Source organism: Sander vitreus, chromosome 14 (genome assembly GCF_031162955.1).
Source record: "Sander vitreus isolate 19-12246 chromosome 14, sanVit1, whole genome shotgun sequence".
Classification (NCBI taxonomy): Eukaryota; Metazoa; Chordata; class Actinopteri; order Perciformes; family Percidae; genus Sander; species Sander vitreus.
In genome coordinates, this window is record NC_135868.1 from 860,001 (window position 1) to 876,550 (window position 16,550).

General features: G+C 40.3%; 1 protein-coding gene and 1 long non-coding RNA gene across 2 annotated transcripts in view; one reads left to right on the plus strand and one right to left on the minus strand.

Annotated features, from left to right (window-relative positions):
- Positions 1 to 13,192, plus strand: part of LOC144528722 (uncharacterized) — a 17,454-nt gene extending 4,262 nt beyond the window's left edge. Inside the window, exons 2-4 of the mRNA XM_078267504.1 lie at positions 4,261 to 6,835; positions 10,193 to 10,310; positions 11,369 to 13,192. Of these exons, the coding sequence (XP_078123630.1) occupies positions 4,339 to 6,835; positions 10,193 to 10,310; positions 11,369 to 11,609 (2,856 nt within the window). The 5' untranslated portion in view covers positions 4,261 to 4,338 and the 3' untranslated portion in view covers positions 11,610 to 13,192. The remainder of the gene's footprint in view (positions 1 to 4,260; positions 6,836 to 10,192; positions 10,311 to 11,368) is intronic.
- A 2,160-nt stretch (positions 13,193 to 15,352) lies between these two features.
- Positions 15,353 to 16,544, minus strand: LOC144528723 (uncharacterized). The gene is made up of 2 exons (XR_013502928.1): positions 16,276 to 16,544; positions 15,353 to 16,161 (listed from the first exon to the last, which is right to left on the minus strand). It is a non-coding gene; the product is annotated as an uncharacterized LOC144528723 (long non-coding RNA).
- Between the last annotated feature and the right edge of the window lie 6 nt (positions 16,545 to 16,550).

Here is a 16,550-nt window from a genome sequence, read left to right on the forward strand (position 1 = left end):
TAACTTTTGCGTTTGTGTTGTAGCTTTTGTGTTTGTGTTGTAACTTTGCGTTTGTGTTGTAACTTTTGTGTTGTAACTTTTGTGTTTGTGTTGTAACTTTTGTGTTTGTGTTGTAGCTTTTGTATTTGTGTTGTAACTTTTGCGTTTGAGTTGTAACTTTTTGCGTTTGAGTTGTAACTTTTTTTTTGTGTTGTAGCTTTTGTGTTTGTGTTGTAACTTTTGCGTTTGAGTTGTAGCTTTTGTGTTGTGTTGTAACTTTTGCGTTTGTGTTGTAACTTTTGTATTTGTGTTGTAGTTTTTGTATTTGTGTTGTAGTTTTTGTATTTTTGTTGTAACTTTTGCATTTTGTGTTGTAGCTTTTGCGTTTGTGTTGTAACTTTTGCGTTTGTGTTGTAACTTTTGTGTTTGAGTTGTAACTTTTGTGTTTGAGTTGTAACTTTTGTATTTGTGTTGTAACTTTTGCGTTTGTGTTGTAGCTTTTTGTATTTGTGTTGTAGCTTTTTGTATTTGTGTTGTAGCTTTTTGTGTTTGTGTTGTAACTTTTGCGTTTGTGTTGTAGCTTTTGCGTTTGTGTTGTAGCTTTTGCGTTTGTGTTGTAACTTTTGCGTTTGTGTTGTAACTTTTGCGTTTGTGTTGTAACTTTTGCGTTTGTGTTGTAGCTTTTGCGTTTGTGTTGTAACTTTTTGTATTTGTGTTGTAACTTTTTGTGTTTGTGTTGTAACTTTTGTGTTTGTGTTGTAACTTTTGTGTTTGTGTTGTAGCTTTTGCGTTTGTGTTGTAACTTTTGCGTTTGTGTTGTAACTTTTGTGTTTGTGTTGTAACTTTTGTATTTGTGTTGTAACTTTTGTGTTTGTGTTGTAGCTTTTGCGTTTGTGTTTTAGCTTTTGCGTTTGTGTTGTAACTTTTGTATTTGTGTTGTAGTTTTTGTATTTGTGTTGTAGTTTTTGTATTTGTGTTGTAACTTTTTGCGTTTGTGTTGTAACTTTTGTGTTTGTGTTGTAACTTTTGCGTTTGTGTTGTAACTTTTGTGTTGTAGCTCTTACGTTTGTGTTGTAACTTTTGTGTTTGTGTTGTAGCTTTTGTATTTGTGTTGTAACTTTTGCGTTTGAGTTGTAACTTTTGCGTTTGAGTTGTAACTTTTGTTTTTGTGTTGTAGCTTTTGTGTTTGTGTTGTAACTTTTGCGTTTGAGTTGTAGCTTTTGTGTTGTGTTGTAACTTTTGCGTTTGTGTTGTAACTTTTGTATTTGTGTTGTAGCTTTTTTGTATTTGTGTTGTAGTTTTTGTATTTTTGTGTTGTAACTTTTGCATTTGTGTTGTAGCTTTTGCGTTTGTGTTGTAACTTTTGCGTTTGTGTTGTAACTTTTGTGTTTGAGTTGTAACTTTTGTGTTTGAGTTGTAACTTTTGTATTTGTGTTGTAACTTTGCGTTTGCGTTGTAGTTTTGTATTTGTGTTGTAGTTTTTGTATTTGTGTTGTAGTTTTTGTGTTTGTGTTGTAACTTTTGCGTTTGTGTTGTAGCTTTTGCGTTTGTGTTGTAACTTTTGCGTTTGAGTTGTCACTTTTTGCGTTTGTGTTGTAGCTTTTGCGTTTGTGTTGTAGCTTTTGTATTTGTGTTGTAGCTTTTGTATTTGTGTTGTAGCTCTTACTTTTTGTGTTGTAGCTTTTGTATTTGTGTTGTAGCTTTTGCGTTTGTGTTGTAACTTTTGCGTTTGCGTTGTAACTTTTGCGTTTGAGTTGTAACTTTGTGTTTGAGTTGTAGCTTTTGCGTTTGTGTTGTAACTTTTGCGTTTGAGTTGTAACTTTTGCGTTTGTGTTGTAACTTTTGCGTTTGTGTTGTAGCTTTTGTATTTGTGTTGTAACTTTTGCATTCGTGTTGTAATTTTTGTGTTTGTGTTGTAGCTTTTTGCTTTTGTGTTGTAGCTTTTGTATTTGTATTGAACCTTCTCAGCCACCGTAGTCACTTGTAGCTTTTGTGTTGTAACTTTTGCGTTTGTGTTGTAACTTTTTGCGTTTGTGTTGTAGCTTTTGCGTTTGTGTTGTAACTTTTATGTTTGTGTTTTAGCTTTTGTGTTTGTGTTTTAACTTTTTGTGTTGTAGCTCTTACGTTTGTGTTGTAACTTTTGTATTTGTGTTGTAGCTTTTGCGTTTGTGTTGTAACTTTGCGTTTGTGTTGTAACTTTTATGTTTGTGTTTTTAGCTTTTTGCGTTTGAGTTGTAACTTTTGCGTTTGAGTTGTAACTTTTGCGTTTGAGTTGTAACTTTTGCGTTTGAGTTGTAACTTTTGCGTTTGTGTTGTAGCTTTTGCGTTTGTGTTGTAACTTTTGTATTTGAGTTGTAGCTTTTGCTTTTGTGTTGTAGCTTTTGCGTTTGTGTTGTAACTTTTGTATTTGAGTTGTAACTTTTGCGTTTGTGTTGTAGCTTTTGCGTTTGTGTTGTAGCTTTTGCGTTTGTGTTGTAACTTTTGTGTGTGTGTTGTAACTTTTGCGTTTGAGTTGTAACTTTTGTGTTTGCGTTGTAGCTTTTGTGTTTGAGTTGTAACTTTTGTGTTTGTGTTGTAACTTTTGCGTTTGAGTTGTAACTTTTGTGTTTGCGTTGTAGCTTTTGTGTTTGTGTTGTAGCTTTTGTGTTTGTGTTGTAACTTTTGTGTTGTAGCTTTTGTATTTGTGTTGTAGCTTTTGTGTTTGTGTTGTAACTTTTGTGTTTGTGTTGTAGCTTTTGTGTTTGTGTTGTAACTTTTGTGTTGTAGCTTTTGTATTTGTGTTGTAACTTTTGTGTTTGTGTTGTAACTTTTGCGTTTGTGTTGTAACTTTTGTGTTGTAGCTCTTACGTTTGTGTTGTAACTTTTGTGTTTGTGTTGTAGCTTTTGCGTTTGAGTTGTAGTTTTTGTGTTTGTGTTGTAACTTTTATGTTTGTGTTTTAGCTTTTGCGTTTGAGTTGTAACTTTTGCGTTTGTGTTGTAACTTTTGTATTTGTGTTGTAACTTTTGCGTTTGAGTTGTCACTTTTGCGTTTGTGTTGTAGCTTTTGTATTTGTGTTGTAGCTTTTGCGTTTGAGTTGTAGCTTTTGCGTTTGTGTTGTAGCTTTTGCGTTTGTGTTGTAACTTTTGTGTTGTAACTTTTGCGTTTGAGTTGTAGTTTTTGTATTTGTGTTGTAACTTTTGCGTTTGTGTTGTAGCTTTTGCGTTTGTGTTGTAGCTTTTGTGTTTGTGTTGTAACTTTTGCGTTTGAGTTGTCACTTTTGCGTTTGTGTTGTAGCTTTTGTATTTGTGTTGTAACTTTTGCGTTTGAGTTGTCGCTCTTACGTTTGTGTTGTAACTTTTGTATTTGTGTTGTAGCTTTTGTATTTGTGTTGTAGCTTTTGTATTTGTGTTGTAGCTTTTGCATTTGTGTTGTAGCTTTTGTGTTTGTGTCGTAGCTTTTGCTTTTGTGTTGTAGCTTTTGTATTTGTGTTGTAGCTTTTGCTTTTGTGTTGTAGCTTTTGTATTTGTATTGAACCGTCTCAGCCACCGTAGTCACCTGTTGGCGACTTAACAACTGCCGGCTTCCTGGAGCTCTGTAGCCGATAAATACAACCAACATGGATGAGAGACACATATATTCCTTTTTTTACGGTGCTATCTTTTGCTTCATCATTATAAAGATAGAAAAACTGTTCTTTGGCCAGGACAACAACTCAGAGTTTCCTGAATGAAAGCTGTCAATCAAGGTAAACTAAGGAGGTCCGTGATGGTGTCACCTTGAAAGTGACCAATGAGAGGAGGGCCAGTTCCTCCTTGGTTTCCACCCCCAAAATGTCAAAAGTCAGTTTCATGCGGGCGTGCAGAAATCAACTTTTTACCTGCGAGAGCGTGTGTGCTCTCGTCCGCTCGCACAGCAGACACTCGCAGGCACAAGGTGGCTGCTCTGTGCACGTGCTGCTTAGTTTTTATTCACGCATGTGCCATTCTTTCCATCTCCCTACGTTAAGATTCACGCTTTCAGCTGCCTGTTCCCTCTCGATTGTTGAATTAGTGCGCAAAAGAGTGATATCTGCGGGTGTTAAATGATATAATTTGCTCGTGGAGCTTTATTACGCTCGCGAGATATGACACAATCATGACGCCATACGGGGATCGTTGTTTGGCCCGCACCAGAGTTTGAATAAACTTTCACACCGCACCCAAGAAAGAAAGTTAATAAGAAGTGTTTTTTTCCCAAAATGTGAAGCTATTACTTTGCAGGATAAAGTAATGTTGTGTGACGTGTTCTGTTGTCCTCTACAGATGTGATTCCTTGAACAACATTCAACAAATCTCTGCCTGCAGTAACTCCTTCCAGCGACGGTCCTAAACGTTGGCATCATGCCAGCAATGGGAGGCTTGTCTTTGTACTACATACAGACACTTCTTGTATTACTTCTCTGTCTCGTGCATCATCTGAACCCTTCCTTGGCTTATTCTCTGAAAGACTGCTCCATCAATTATTCTAACGGCGCCTTGGCCGATGTTGTTTTGGATTGCTTGCAACGTAAACTTGTAACTGTCCCTGATGACATACCCAGAGATGCGAGTGTAGTGTACCTCTCGCACAATCATCTCGAACAGATCAACAGGGACGATTTCCGGGATCTGTCAAAACTCAGATTTTTGGGGCTGGCCGGAAATCAGATTGCTCACGTGGACGATGGATCTTTCATCCATTTGGTGGCGTTAACAAGGCTCCACATGGCCGTTAACAAACTCACGGACCTGACAGCCAACCTCTTTCAGGGACTGTCCAACCTTACCATGCTTGATCTCTCCAGTAACAACATTCAGTCAATTCATACCTCGGCCTTTCAGTCCCTGTCCAGATTAGAAACCGTGATTTTAGACTCAAACAAGCTCCGACAAGTCGCTGACATTCAGCCCATCCTACAGCTACCACTTATACAGAAACTGAGCATTAGAGGTAATCTAGTTCCCTCCTTTGAGACCAAAGATCTGCTGCTGAATGCGCCCTCAAGCCTGAAGGTGTTAGATGTTTCGGAAAATGAAAAGTTTGACAAGTTCAGCATCACAACACAGATCTTTCCTCACCTTGAGATAATAGACTTTTCTGGGTGTGGCCATGTTGCCGGCTGGCAATGGGACATACCTGACAAGACATTACTCAGGAACATAACTCAGCTGTATTTTAGTTTCCCGTACATTACTTTCGAAGGGATCCGAAAAGTCCTGCAGAGCCTCGACTCACTGATGCATCTGAGACTGAATTATATGGAGAAGTGGATCAACAAAGGTCTCCTAGCTACGGTTTGCAAGATACAGACACTTAAGAAGCTGGAACTGTTTTGGAACAAAGTCCCCAATATAAGTGCGAAACTTGTAGCCTGCTCTCAGCTCAGTGAGCTTGATCTGTCGTCTACTTCAATGTCTGAACTGTCTAAAGGCAGGATTCGACTGATGAAGCAACTGAGGTTTCTAACTTTAGAGAACAACCTCCTCACCAAGGTGCCCGATGACATTCGGAGTCTCTCCTCTCTCGAGATCCTAAATATTGGTATCAATAGTATCTCTGAGTTGAGCTGTGAGGATTTCACAAACACAACGCGCCTCAGAGAGCTTTATCTGCACACCAACTACATTGCCAAACTGGACAGATGCGTCTTCGAAAGTCTTAATGACCTGAAGGTTTTAGATATGAGCGACAACCTGCTGTGGACATTAGGAGACGCCTTTAAAATAGGCCTGAAGAAGCTTGAGTACTTGGATCTGAGCAACAACGTTGTACTTCTTCTTGATAAGGGGGATTTCCAAAGTTTAGGGTCCTTAAAACGTTTGGATGTGGTGTGGAAACATAAGGCTTCCGATGGATTGAATAACCTAAGTAAACTAAGTGTATCTCTTCCACTCAAATTTGAAAATAATTTCACAGGTTTACAGCAGTTGGAAAATCTCACAATTTACTTTATTAATGACGGTTTCAAAGGTCCTCAACCAAACTATTATAAAGATTTCTTTCATTTAAAATCCATGACATTTCTCACAGTAATATGCAAGGGTTCTCACACTGGTTATCCCTTTGACATACCAACAGAAATGCTCCAGGCTATGAAACATTTAGAAGACTTCACAGCTGAGAATTTCTACATTTCTGCGCCAGATGTGGACACTTTTCAATACAATAGTCAGCTCAAGAGTTTAACAATCAGACAGACTGATCTGTCAGACTTGGATCCTGGACTCTTTCAGCCAATGCCGCATCTGCAGGTTCTCGATTTCTCGGAAACTAAGATCAAGTCTTTGGATTTTCTGTTCCAGGCGGATCTGTCTGCACTCAGATGTTTGAAACTAAGTGGCAATGAGATAACCGTGATCAATGAGATGGTCTTCCAATTTCTCCCTGCACTAACATACCTCGATCTGCAAAACAACCCTTTCACTTGTGACTGCTCTAACGCCGGCTTTATCCAATGGGTGAAGAACAACAACCAAACTCAGGTTGTTAACGCCTACCTGTACACGTGTTCCTTCCCTGTGGCTGAACAAGGAAACAAGCTTCTGGACATTGACATCCTACCCTGTTGGATGGACGTTAGCTTCCTCTGCTTCATTTCCAGCACTTGTCTGGTTGTTCTTACACTGTTCGCATCCTTCATCTACCACTTTCTGAGGTGGCAGCTAGCCTACACCTACAACCTCTTCCTGGCCTTCCTATATGACAGCAAGAAAAGAAATGCGGGAGCTCATCATCGCTACGACGCCTTCATCTCCTACAATGTTCACGATGAGGCCTGGGTTTACCAAGAGATGCTGCCGGTGCTGGAAGGAGAGCAGGGCTGGAGACTCTGTCTGCACCACAGAGACTTCCAACCAGGTAAACTCTTAGTCTGTCTATCTACATCTCTTACTGAATTTCTATCCTTTTCTGCTATCTGCCATGAATTTATCAGACAAAACTGACATTTTAGCAGCTTTGAACGTTGCTCTAAACTTTAGTTTTGCCACTTAAATTTCCACTTCAATACAAACATTATCCTCTCCAGAAAAATATTTTCTTCAAACCCTTAAAACACCCAACAGGTCCTCCAAACCATACGAGGATATAGGTTGTTTATTCATCCCCTTTAATACGACTCACAGGAGCGTTTTCCGCTGAAACCAGAGAACAAAACGGTCGCAGTTTTCAACACATGAACTGAAACTGTCACAGTTTGTTTAGGTTTAGACACCAAAACTACTTAGTTTAGTTGATAAAAAGATGGTAGTTTGGGTTACTTCACTTCCTGAATGTTACACACGTGATACTGAATGAGCTGTAGCTCCTTTTGTTCTGTAAAGTTAATAAACCCTGACCCTAAACGGGACCCAGTCTCCTGGGTGAATGTCCTGTGTTTGTTTGACCCATCCACCCCCCACACCTGCCATCCGCCGTCTGCCTCGCCTCCGCGCAGTGAAGCGCATTGGTCACCAGAGATGGGACTCGAGTCTGAGACTCGGACTCGAGTCTCAGACTCGGACTCGAGTCGCATTTAAGTCGCACAAACAGCTGACTTCAAACTTGACTCGCGACTCTAACCCAAAAGACTTCAGACTTGACTCGGACTCGAGCTTCGAGACTCTTCAACAACCTGTTTTCATGCAAATATTGCTTTTTAAATCTAAATCCATTCATGTATTTCTATTTTCTTTTATTGGCGCATATACGCTGGAGAAAATATGATGAGCTGCATGTCCCCCTAGCTACAGGGCATGCTTTGGATTGGACTTCCAAAAAATGACCTGTGAACATCTCCGTTAGTCAGTGACACTAAGCACACCAAGTGGAAGATGGTGAACAACAAATTAAACTTAATAAAACTGAACATCAATAGCCGTCTTGGTTCATCTTTCCACTGTTCCAGCAATCACCACTCTGGTTTGGTTGAAATTAACACTTAATTCACTTATTTACATGTGGAAATATGCTGGCTCTATACACGCTAAAAGTCCTGATTATTTACATGGAGTCTGGTGGAGATATGCTGGCTCTATACACGCTAAAAGTCCTGATTATTTACATGGAGTCTGGTGGAAATATGCTGGCTCTATACACGCTAAAAGTCCTGATTATTTACATGGAGTCTGGTGGAGATATGCTGGCTCTATACACGCTAAAAGTCCTGATTATTTACATGGAGTCTGGTGGAGATATGCTGGCTCTATACACGCTAAAAGTCCTGATTATTTACATGGAGTCTGGTGGAGATATGCTGGCTCTATACACGCTAAAAGTCCTGATTATTTACATGGAGTCTGGTGGAGATATGCTGGCTCTATACACGCTAAAAGTCCTGATTATTTACATGGAGTCTGGTGGGTTTGGTGATGGTGATTTCGGGGCTGTTTCATGTTCAAAAAGGATCTTACTCTAACAAAAATGATTATCTCTGTAGGGATCCTTTCCATAATGTCTTCAGACACTTAGAATAATAATCTGAGTCTGTCAGCGGCAAAAACAGAACTTTTAGTGGACGCTGACTGATGCTGAACACTTATCCTGTAGGGTTACATTGCAGTTTGGTCCATGGCTGCTGGTTACAATACTGGACCAATTGTAAAGAATGTTATTCCTATCTGTCACTTACACACAAAAACATAGGAAAATAGGTCCCAGGCTGAAACAACTGAAGTTACCGTGTAAGTATTGAGAGGCAATTGATTGAAACTATATTTTCTAGTTTTTTTTAATCTAATGATATTTAGACTTATCTTTTACGTTTGTCTGTGTCCACTGTTCCTCTTCCTCTTATTTGTCCTGTCAGAGATGTAGTGAATACAGAGCACATGCAGTTTATCTATAGCATTATGTAGTATTTGCTTCTGAGAGGTTTCACATCTGTTTTTTCTTTTGGCAGCTCTCTGCGTCTGTATGTCTGGTACACACTCGCTAACACTCACTTCATTTAACGTGCTTCTTTGGTTTTCATGCGGCTTGTGGTCGGAGGCCAGTATCAGATGTACTTCTCAGATTTAAATAACGATACTTTAGCCATCAGAGTCAGCATCAACTTCTGGGTCGAAAGTGTGTAGAAAATGCAGTGAACTCTGCCTCGACCTGATGTAAGGGGCAAGTAAAAAAATGATAACGCCATAACAACCCACTTGCCCTTTCGATCATCATTGTATCATAAATGGCGTTATTGTTCCCTTGCCCCTGTTGGTAGTGAAACACAAACACATAAGATGCATAGAGGTGGCAGTAGCTCAGTCAGTAGGGAGGGTTGCTGGTTCAAGTCCCCATACGGACCAAAGTATGGGGACTGGTCACTGCCAATGTGGTCTTGAGCAAGGCACCGGACCCCCAACTGCTCAGGGCGCCTTTCCATGGGCAGCTCCCACACTCTGACATCTCTCCATTAGTGCATGTACAGGTACTGAGCATGTTTGTGTAATTCAGGCCTGTGTGTAATGTGTATAATAATAACATTGTAATTTCCCCTTGCGGGATTAATAAAGTATACATTATTATTATGACATTAATACAGTCAACATTGTCAATAAAGAATGCCTGACTAAAAAGATATGTTTCAACAGAGGCCGTCACTCTTAAAGCATGAGGCAAAGCCTTCAACAGTCTTAGAAAGCTCTGTCAACTTCAGTTTTCCATTGGTATTATATTGGTGTTTCCATTGGTATTATGTTGGTGTTTCCATTGGTATTATGTTGGTGTTTTTTATTGGTATTATGTTGGTGCTTCCATTGGTATTATGTTGGTGTTTCCATTGGTATTATGTTGGTGTTTCCATTGGTATTATGTTGGTGTTTCTATTGGTATTATGTTGGTGTTTCCATTGGTATTATGTTGGTGTTTTTTATTGGTATTATGTTGGTGCTTCCATTGGTATTATGTTGGTGTTTCCATTGGTATTATGTTGGTGTTTCCATTGGTATTATGTTAGTGTTTCCATTGGTATTATGTTGGTGTTTCCATTGGTATTATGTTGGTGCTTCCATTGGTATTATGTTGGTGTTTCCATTGGTATTATGTTGGTGTTTCCATTGGTATTATGTTGGTGTTTCCATTGGTATTATGTTGGTGTTTCCATTGGTATTATGTTTCAGCTTAGTTCGGGGAACAGCCCTGTTTCCAGCTGACTGGTTTCCAGCTGACTGGTTTTAAAACAGGAACCCTGAGAAAGGGGTCTTAAAGATGCAGTTGATGATACCACAGGTGTGTCTGAACTCTCCACAGGAAAACCGATCGTAGAGAACATTACGGACGCCATATACGGCAGCAGGAAGACCATCTGTGTGATCACCCGGCGTTACCTGCAGAGCGAGTGGTGCTCCAGAGAGATCCAGATGGCCAGGTGGGGGCACTCACATCCGTCAGAACCTCCTGCTCTATAGAGGCAAAGTCCCACCCTTCCTTTGGACCACTATGGGACATTATTTCAGTAACAATATGTCCGTTGGTGAACGGAGAGAGACAAATACTACGATGTTGTTTGAATTGAGCCATGAATTACACGTATGATGTCCGTCAGTTTAAAACATAATTTAGCAAGTTAAGAAAGTCTCAGTTTGTGGTAAAACTGTTGAAGTATCAGACTGTGAAAATAAGTAAATAGACAAACAGAATAAACAATAACTACTCCCTCCCCGTTCACTACTATACATATTCTTTCCCAAACAGCCGGCTCTAACCAGTTTGATGCCATAGGAAATATTTCACCAGTTTTTGTTTCTTTTTTTCGTCTTTTCCCCAACTTTTTTTTACACTTTTTTCCAATGTTTTTGATCATATTTTGGTAGTTTTTTAGCACGTTTTTGCTATTCACTAACAGATATATTTTCTGAGATAAAGTCCCGTGAGGTAAACCTCACCTCTCTCTTCTCTCACAGCCTCCCAAACTGCTTCAGTCCTCTGATTTGTCCACACTGTGCTGTCCAGTGGTGGACGAAGTATTCAGATCCATTACTTAAGTACTAATACTAATAGAAATTAAAGTCCTGCGTTGAAAATATTACTTAAGTAAAAGTCTAAGTATCATCAGGAAAATGTAGTTAAAGTAAAGAACAATCCTCTCATTTTAGAAAGTGTAAAAGATCCAAACAGTTGTGTGTTTAATGGTCTAATCATTTCAGCTGGACTTGTAGGCCGTTATATTGTTGGCTAGTTTACTTCATAATAAAACATCAGATTTTATAAACTACATGTGTTTTGTGTGCATAAAACTTAATGTGTAAAGTAACTAGTAACTAAAGCTGTCAGATTAATGTAGTGGAGTAAAAAGTACAATATTTCTCTCTGAAATGTAGTGGAGTAGAAGTAGAAAGTGGCATGAAAAGAAAAACATTTGGACTGAAGTACATTACTGTAGTAAATATACTTAGTTACATTCCACCGCTGTGTGTGTTGTTGCAGCTTCCGTCTGTTCGATGAGCAGAAGGACGTGTTGGTCCTGCTGTTTCTGGAGGAGATCCCGGCCCACCAGCTGTCTCCATACTACCGCATGAGGAAGCTGGTGAAGAGACGCACCTACCTGAGCTGGCCCCAGGCCGGCCAACACACGGGAGTCTTCTGGCAGAACGTAGGGAGAGCTCTGGAGATGGGGGACGCTCCCACCGAGAATGCTGACCTGCTCACAGGACCGGCAGGACGCTGAGAAACATCCGTTGGAAAAAAGCCCCAAAAACGGAAAAGGGTTAAGGTTAGGGGGTTAGGGTTAGGAGGTTTCAATGTATTTTTGTATTTATTAGTAGGATAACCCCTTGAGATGAATCATCTCATTTCTGAGGGGGTCCTTAAAACAATTAAACAGTAAATACAAAACACAAAATACATTCACAAATACATACATCACTCCCAAGCCTAACTGCTCCAACAACAACTGATCCCCTTCCCCCATATACATACAATTAAAAACACAGTACATTTGCATACATCCCAAATATGATGCTATTTAAGTAGATGCATACATCCCAAATATGATGCTATTTTAGTAGCTGCACAAACAGGAGCCAAGTCATAAAACAGTTGATAGAACGATATAGTGTTCTCAGACTGAATTAATATGAGGTTTAAAAGAAAGCTGAGAATCAAGCAAGAGACCAAGATATTTAACTTCCAAAACCATTTTTGAACGGCATCAAAGTCTGTAGTGAATGCTAAATATGTAAGATATCTGGCTTGGAGGAATAGATCACTGTATCATCTGCATATAAATGAATATGACAAGTAGAGCAGGATTGTGGAAGATCATTAATAAAAATAGAGAATAACAAAGGTCCAAGAGATGAGCCTTGAGGTACACCTTTTTCAGTAGTTATACATTTAGACTGACAACCATTATAAGAAACGCACTGGCGTCTATTGTGAAGGTATGAGTTAAACCATAGTAAAGAATGTCTAGAGAAGCCAATAGCAAAACGTTTGTCAAGAAGAAGATAGTGATCAACCATGTCGAAAGCCTTTGTCAGATCAATGAAAATTGCACCAGTAGGCATGTTATTATCTAAAGAAGAAAATATATCATTGGTGAGATTCATAAGAGCAGTGGTTGTATAACAATTAGGTCTGAATCCAGATTGGTGTGGAGATAGGATATGAAAGTCATTGACATATTGAGATATTTGATTAAAAATTAACTTTTCAAACACCTTTGCTATGCTATTAATAATGGAAATGGGTCTGTAATTATTGAGGTCAGAAGAGTCACCACCTTTATGCAATGGGGTAACTTTGGCACATTTCCAGATTGATGCAATTGTGCATGTGGATAAGGAAAGGTTAAACAAGTCAGATATAGGATAAGCAACATGAGAGGCTTTTAATAAACTTTTAATAATCTCCACACCATCTGGGCCAGCACCACTACCTGACCTCAATCCACAAATAACCTAAACCTAAACGAGAAGGAACTATGACATCAAGGGTTATCTGGTAAGATTTCAGGATAGGGAAAATCTGAGCTACTAATGGAAGAAAAGTACTGGCTAAAAGCATTGGCAATTATAGAATAATCAGTGAGATTTTCATTATTGAATCTAATATGAGAAAATGAGTTTTTAGTGTTCATTATTTAAATCTTTATAATACTTAGATTTAGCATTTCTAGTTTTAGTTGTACATGTATTCTGTAAGAGTTTATATGAAATCAAGTCGTCAGAGTCCTTTGATAAGCGATATATTTCCCAGGCCTTGTCTCTCTGTCTAAAAAGACTATTAAGATCACTATTAATCCATGGTAAGTGGACATCCGTCCAATTACATAGACTCAAGCATTAGGCACGGTTAGGTCAGTAGCCTGGTGCGCGGTCTCCTCCTGACAGCCTACTTACCATGTAATAAACATTTAACTTAACATAACTACCGAGATATCATGACGTGTATTTGTATGTGATGTACTTCTCTACATGTACTGTAGTAGGCTGTCAGGAGGAGACCGCGCACCAGGCTACTGACCTAACCGTGCCTAATGCTTGAGTCTATGTAATTAAACGGGTGTCTCGGTTCTCGGCAAGCTTGAGTTATCAACCGATCCCAGAAGCCTATGTAAAGCTTATGTCTCGGTTTATTTGTCTGACAGGTTCTGGGCATCGGGACTGCCTCACGAAGACGGTAACAGGACCGCTGCAACATGCTGTGATCAACAAGGAAAATGGACACAAGGAAGTTATTATGATGATACTAACAAGTGGATCTGTGAGAAATAGAAACAGAGAGGTGTGTAGCGTTGGGATCAGCTTGGTCAAATCAGACAGAGGAAGTGTGACGATAACCACACTATGGCCGCTTTCTAACCGTTCTCACTCCCAGCTCGCTTGATTAATTAGACTGAACACTGTTCACTAATGATGTATGAAGAACACACGCACACACACACACACACACGCATGCATGCAGACACACACACACACACACACAGACACACACACACACACACACACACACACACACACACACACACACACACACACACACACACACACACACACACGCATGCATGCAGACACACACACACACACACACACACACATGCATGCAGACACACACACACACACACGCATGCATGCAGACACACACACACACACACACATGCATGCAGACACACACACACATACAGACACATACAGATTCATGCAGACACACACACACATAGACACACATACAGATTCGCAGACACACACACACACACACACACACACACATACAGTCTGATCAATACAGGCGTATTAAGGAAGTATCGACTGAGGATATTAACATTAAAGGTTTAATTAATCAGCGAGCGGCTGGCTGTGGCCGTTTCGGGGCTTTCTCATTGACCCTGAACCAGATTTATGTTCCTGATCAATAACACAAAGTGGACCTGCTGTTAAACATACATCCGCTTTATATTTCTATCAATAACACACCGATGCTGCAGTCTGCTGCGCTGCTCTATAATCACCAGAACAGGTTTCTGCAGATATGTTCTTTTAATTAGGGATGCACCGAAAACACTTATTTTCAGTCCAGGTACAAGTACATTTGGATACTTGCCGGTACTGATATGAGTACTTAGTAATACCATTACAGTTCTAACAATTTCTTTTAAAAACATGCATTATTTGCACCTGCATGTATCATGACTTTATGAGGTGTACCTGAATGCACCATTAAGAACGACCACACTTTACCCAACGATTTGTCCAAATTCAATTATATATACACGATACAAAAAAAATGAAACGACAAGTGTTGATAAAAAAGCAGCAAACATTTCGGAAAAATCATTTAAAAAAAGCAACTAAATCGTTGGAGAAAGCCACAAGAAGTTGTAAAAAGCAACAAAGATGTCGAAAAAAGGTGAATAAACAACAACAACAAAACAAAAACGTGACAAAAAAACATTTTTTTTTATTTTAATTATTCAGGGGAGGTTCACTGAGAGGCAGCCTCTCTTTTGCAGGAACACCCTGATCACATTCACACACATTCATACCTGGAAGCTGCCCAGTACCACCGCAGTCTGATCTGCTGCCACTGAGCAGCTCCACTGGAGCAGTCGGGGTTAAGGACCTTGCTCAAGGGCACCTCAGTGGTGGTAATGAGGGAGGGACAAGTGCTGCTCTTTCACTTTCCCCACCCAGATTTTATCCTGTTGGTCCTCCCGGTCACAAGCTCTCTTCTCTAACCTCTAGGCCACCACTGCCCCTTAAACATCTAGTAATACAGTCAAAGATATTTTACTTTTTCAATGAAATATGTGAGTAAACTAAATGTCTGGCATCTGATGTGATTCTTATTTTCCAGTGTGGCCCGTAGTGACGTTGGGTTTGACTAGTATAGCTGATAGGTAACTGGTTCTGTCAAAGCATGTTTGTTTTGTGTTCTGTATTGTAAAATGGCTTAAATAAACAATAAAAATACAGCCAATCCAATCCAGCTTTATTTGTTAAGCACATTTAAAAACAACAGAGTTTAGCCAAAGTGCTGCACATTAAAAAAAGCAACAAAGGATAACAATATTACGTGAAATAATTAATAAAAGCCACACTTTAGACTGTTTAGCTTTAATTTCTACCCATTTTTAAGCAAGCTGTAAGCCAGCAATAGGTTAAGTCTACCTGCGGCCAAGTGTATCTCTAACTATCATGACAAGCAATGATGTATAAAGTGGTGTCGTTTTATGAGTATTTGCACATGAGCACAGTATCGGTCGAGGTACCAATAACCCTAATAATAAACCCAAAATAAACAGTTGAAGCCCTTTGTCTAAAGGAGGCATAGAGAGGGATGGAGGAGAGAGAGGGGGAAGAGAGACCCTAACCCTAACCCTGATGATGCATACTCTTTCTCTCCCCACCTCCTCCAGACAGAGGGATGGGTCTCTCTTTCTTCCTCCCCACCTCCTCCAGACAGAGGGATGGGTCTCTCTTTCTTCCTCCCCACCTCCTCCAGACAGAGGGATGGGTCTCTCTTTCTTCCTCCCCACCTCCTCCAGACAGAGGGATGGGTCTTTGTCTCCCCCACCTCCTCCAGACAGAGGGATGGGTCTCTCTTTCTCTCCCCACCTCCTCCAGACAGAGGGATGGGTCTCTCTTTCTTCCTCCCCACCTCCTCCAGACAGAGGGATGGGTCTTTGTCTCCCCCACCTCCTCCAGACAGAGGGATGGGTCTTTGTCTTCCCCACCTCCTCCAGACAGAGGGATGGGTCTCTCTTTCTTCCTCCCCACCTCCTCCAGACAGAGGGATGGGTCTTTGTCTCCCCCACCTCCTCCAGACAGAGGGATGGGTCTTTGTCTCCCCCACCTCCTCCAGACAGAGGGATGGGTCTTTGTCTCCCCCACCTCCTCCAGACAGAGGGATGGGTCTTCCTCTCTCCCCCCTCTCACCCCACCATCCCTTTCCTCCAGCAGGAAGACCTCACCTCTCTCCTTTTCTCTATCCCTCCTTTAGACAAAGGATTCACCGCTTTTCATTTATTGGGTACAGCGGTCTTTAGAGGGGGAAACTCTGAGAGACATGCACACCTTTAGTCTCCATTTCAACCACGTAGTCGTTGGACGCGTGGGGAGGCTTCTGGGATCCGAACACACCTAAACCTAAACCCTAAACCTAACCC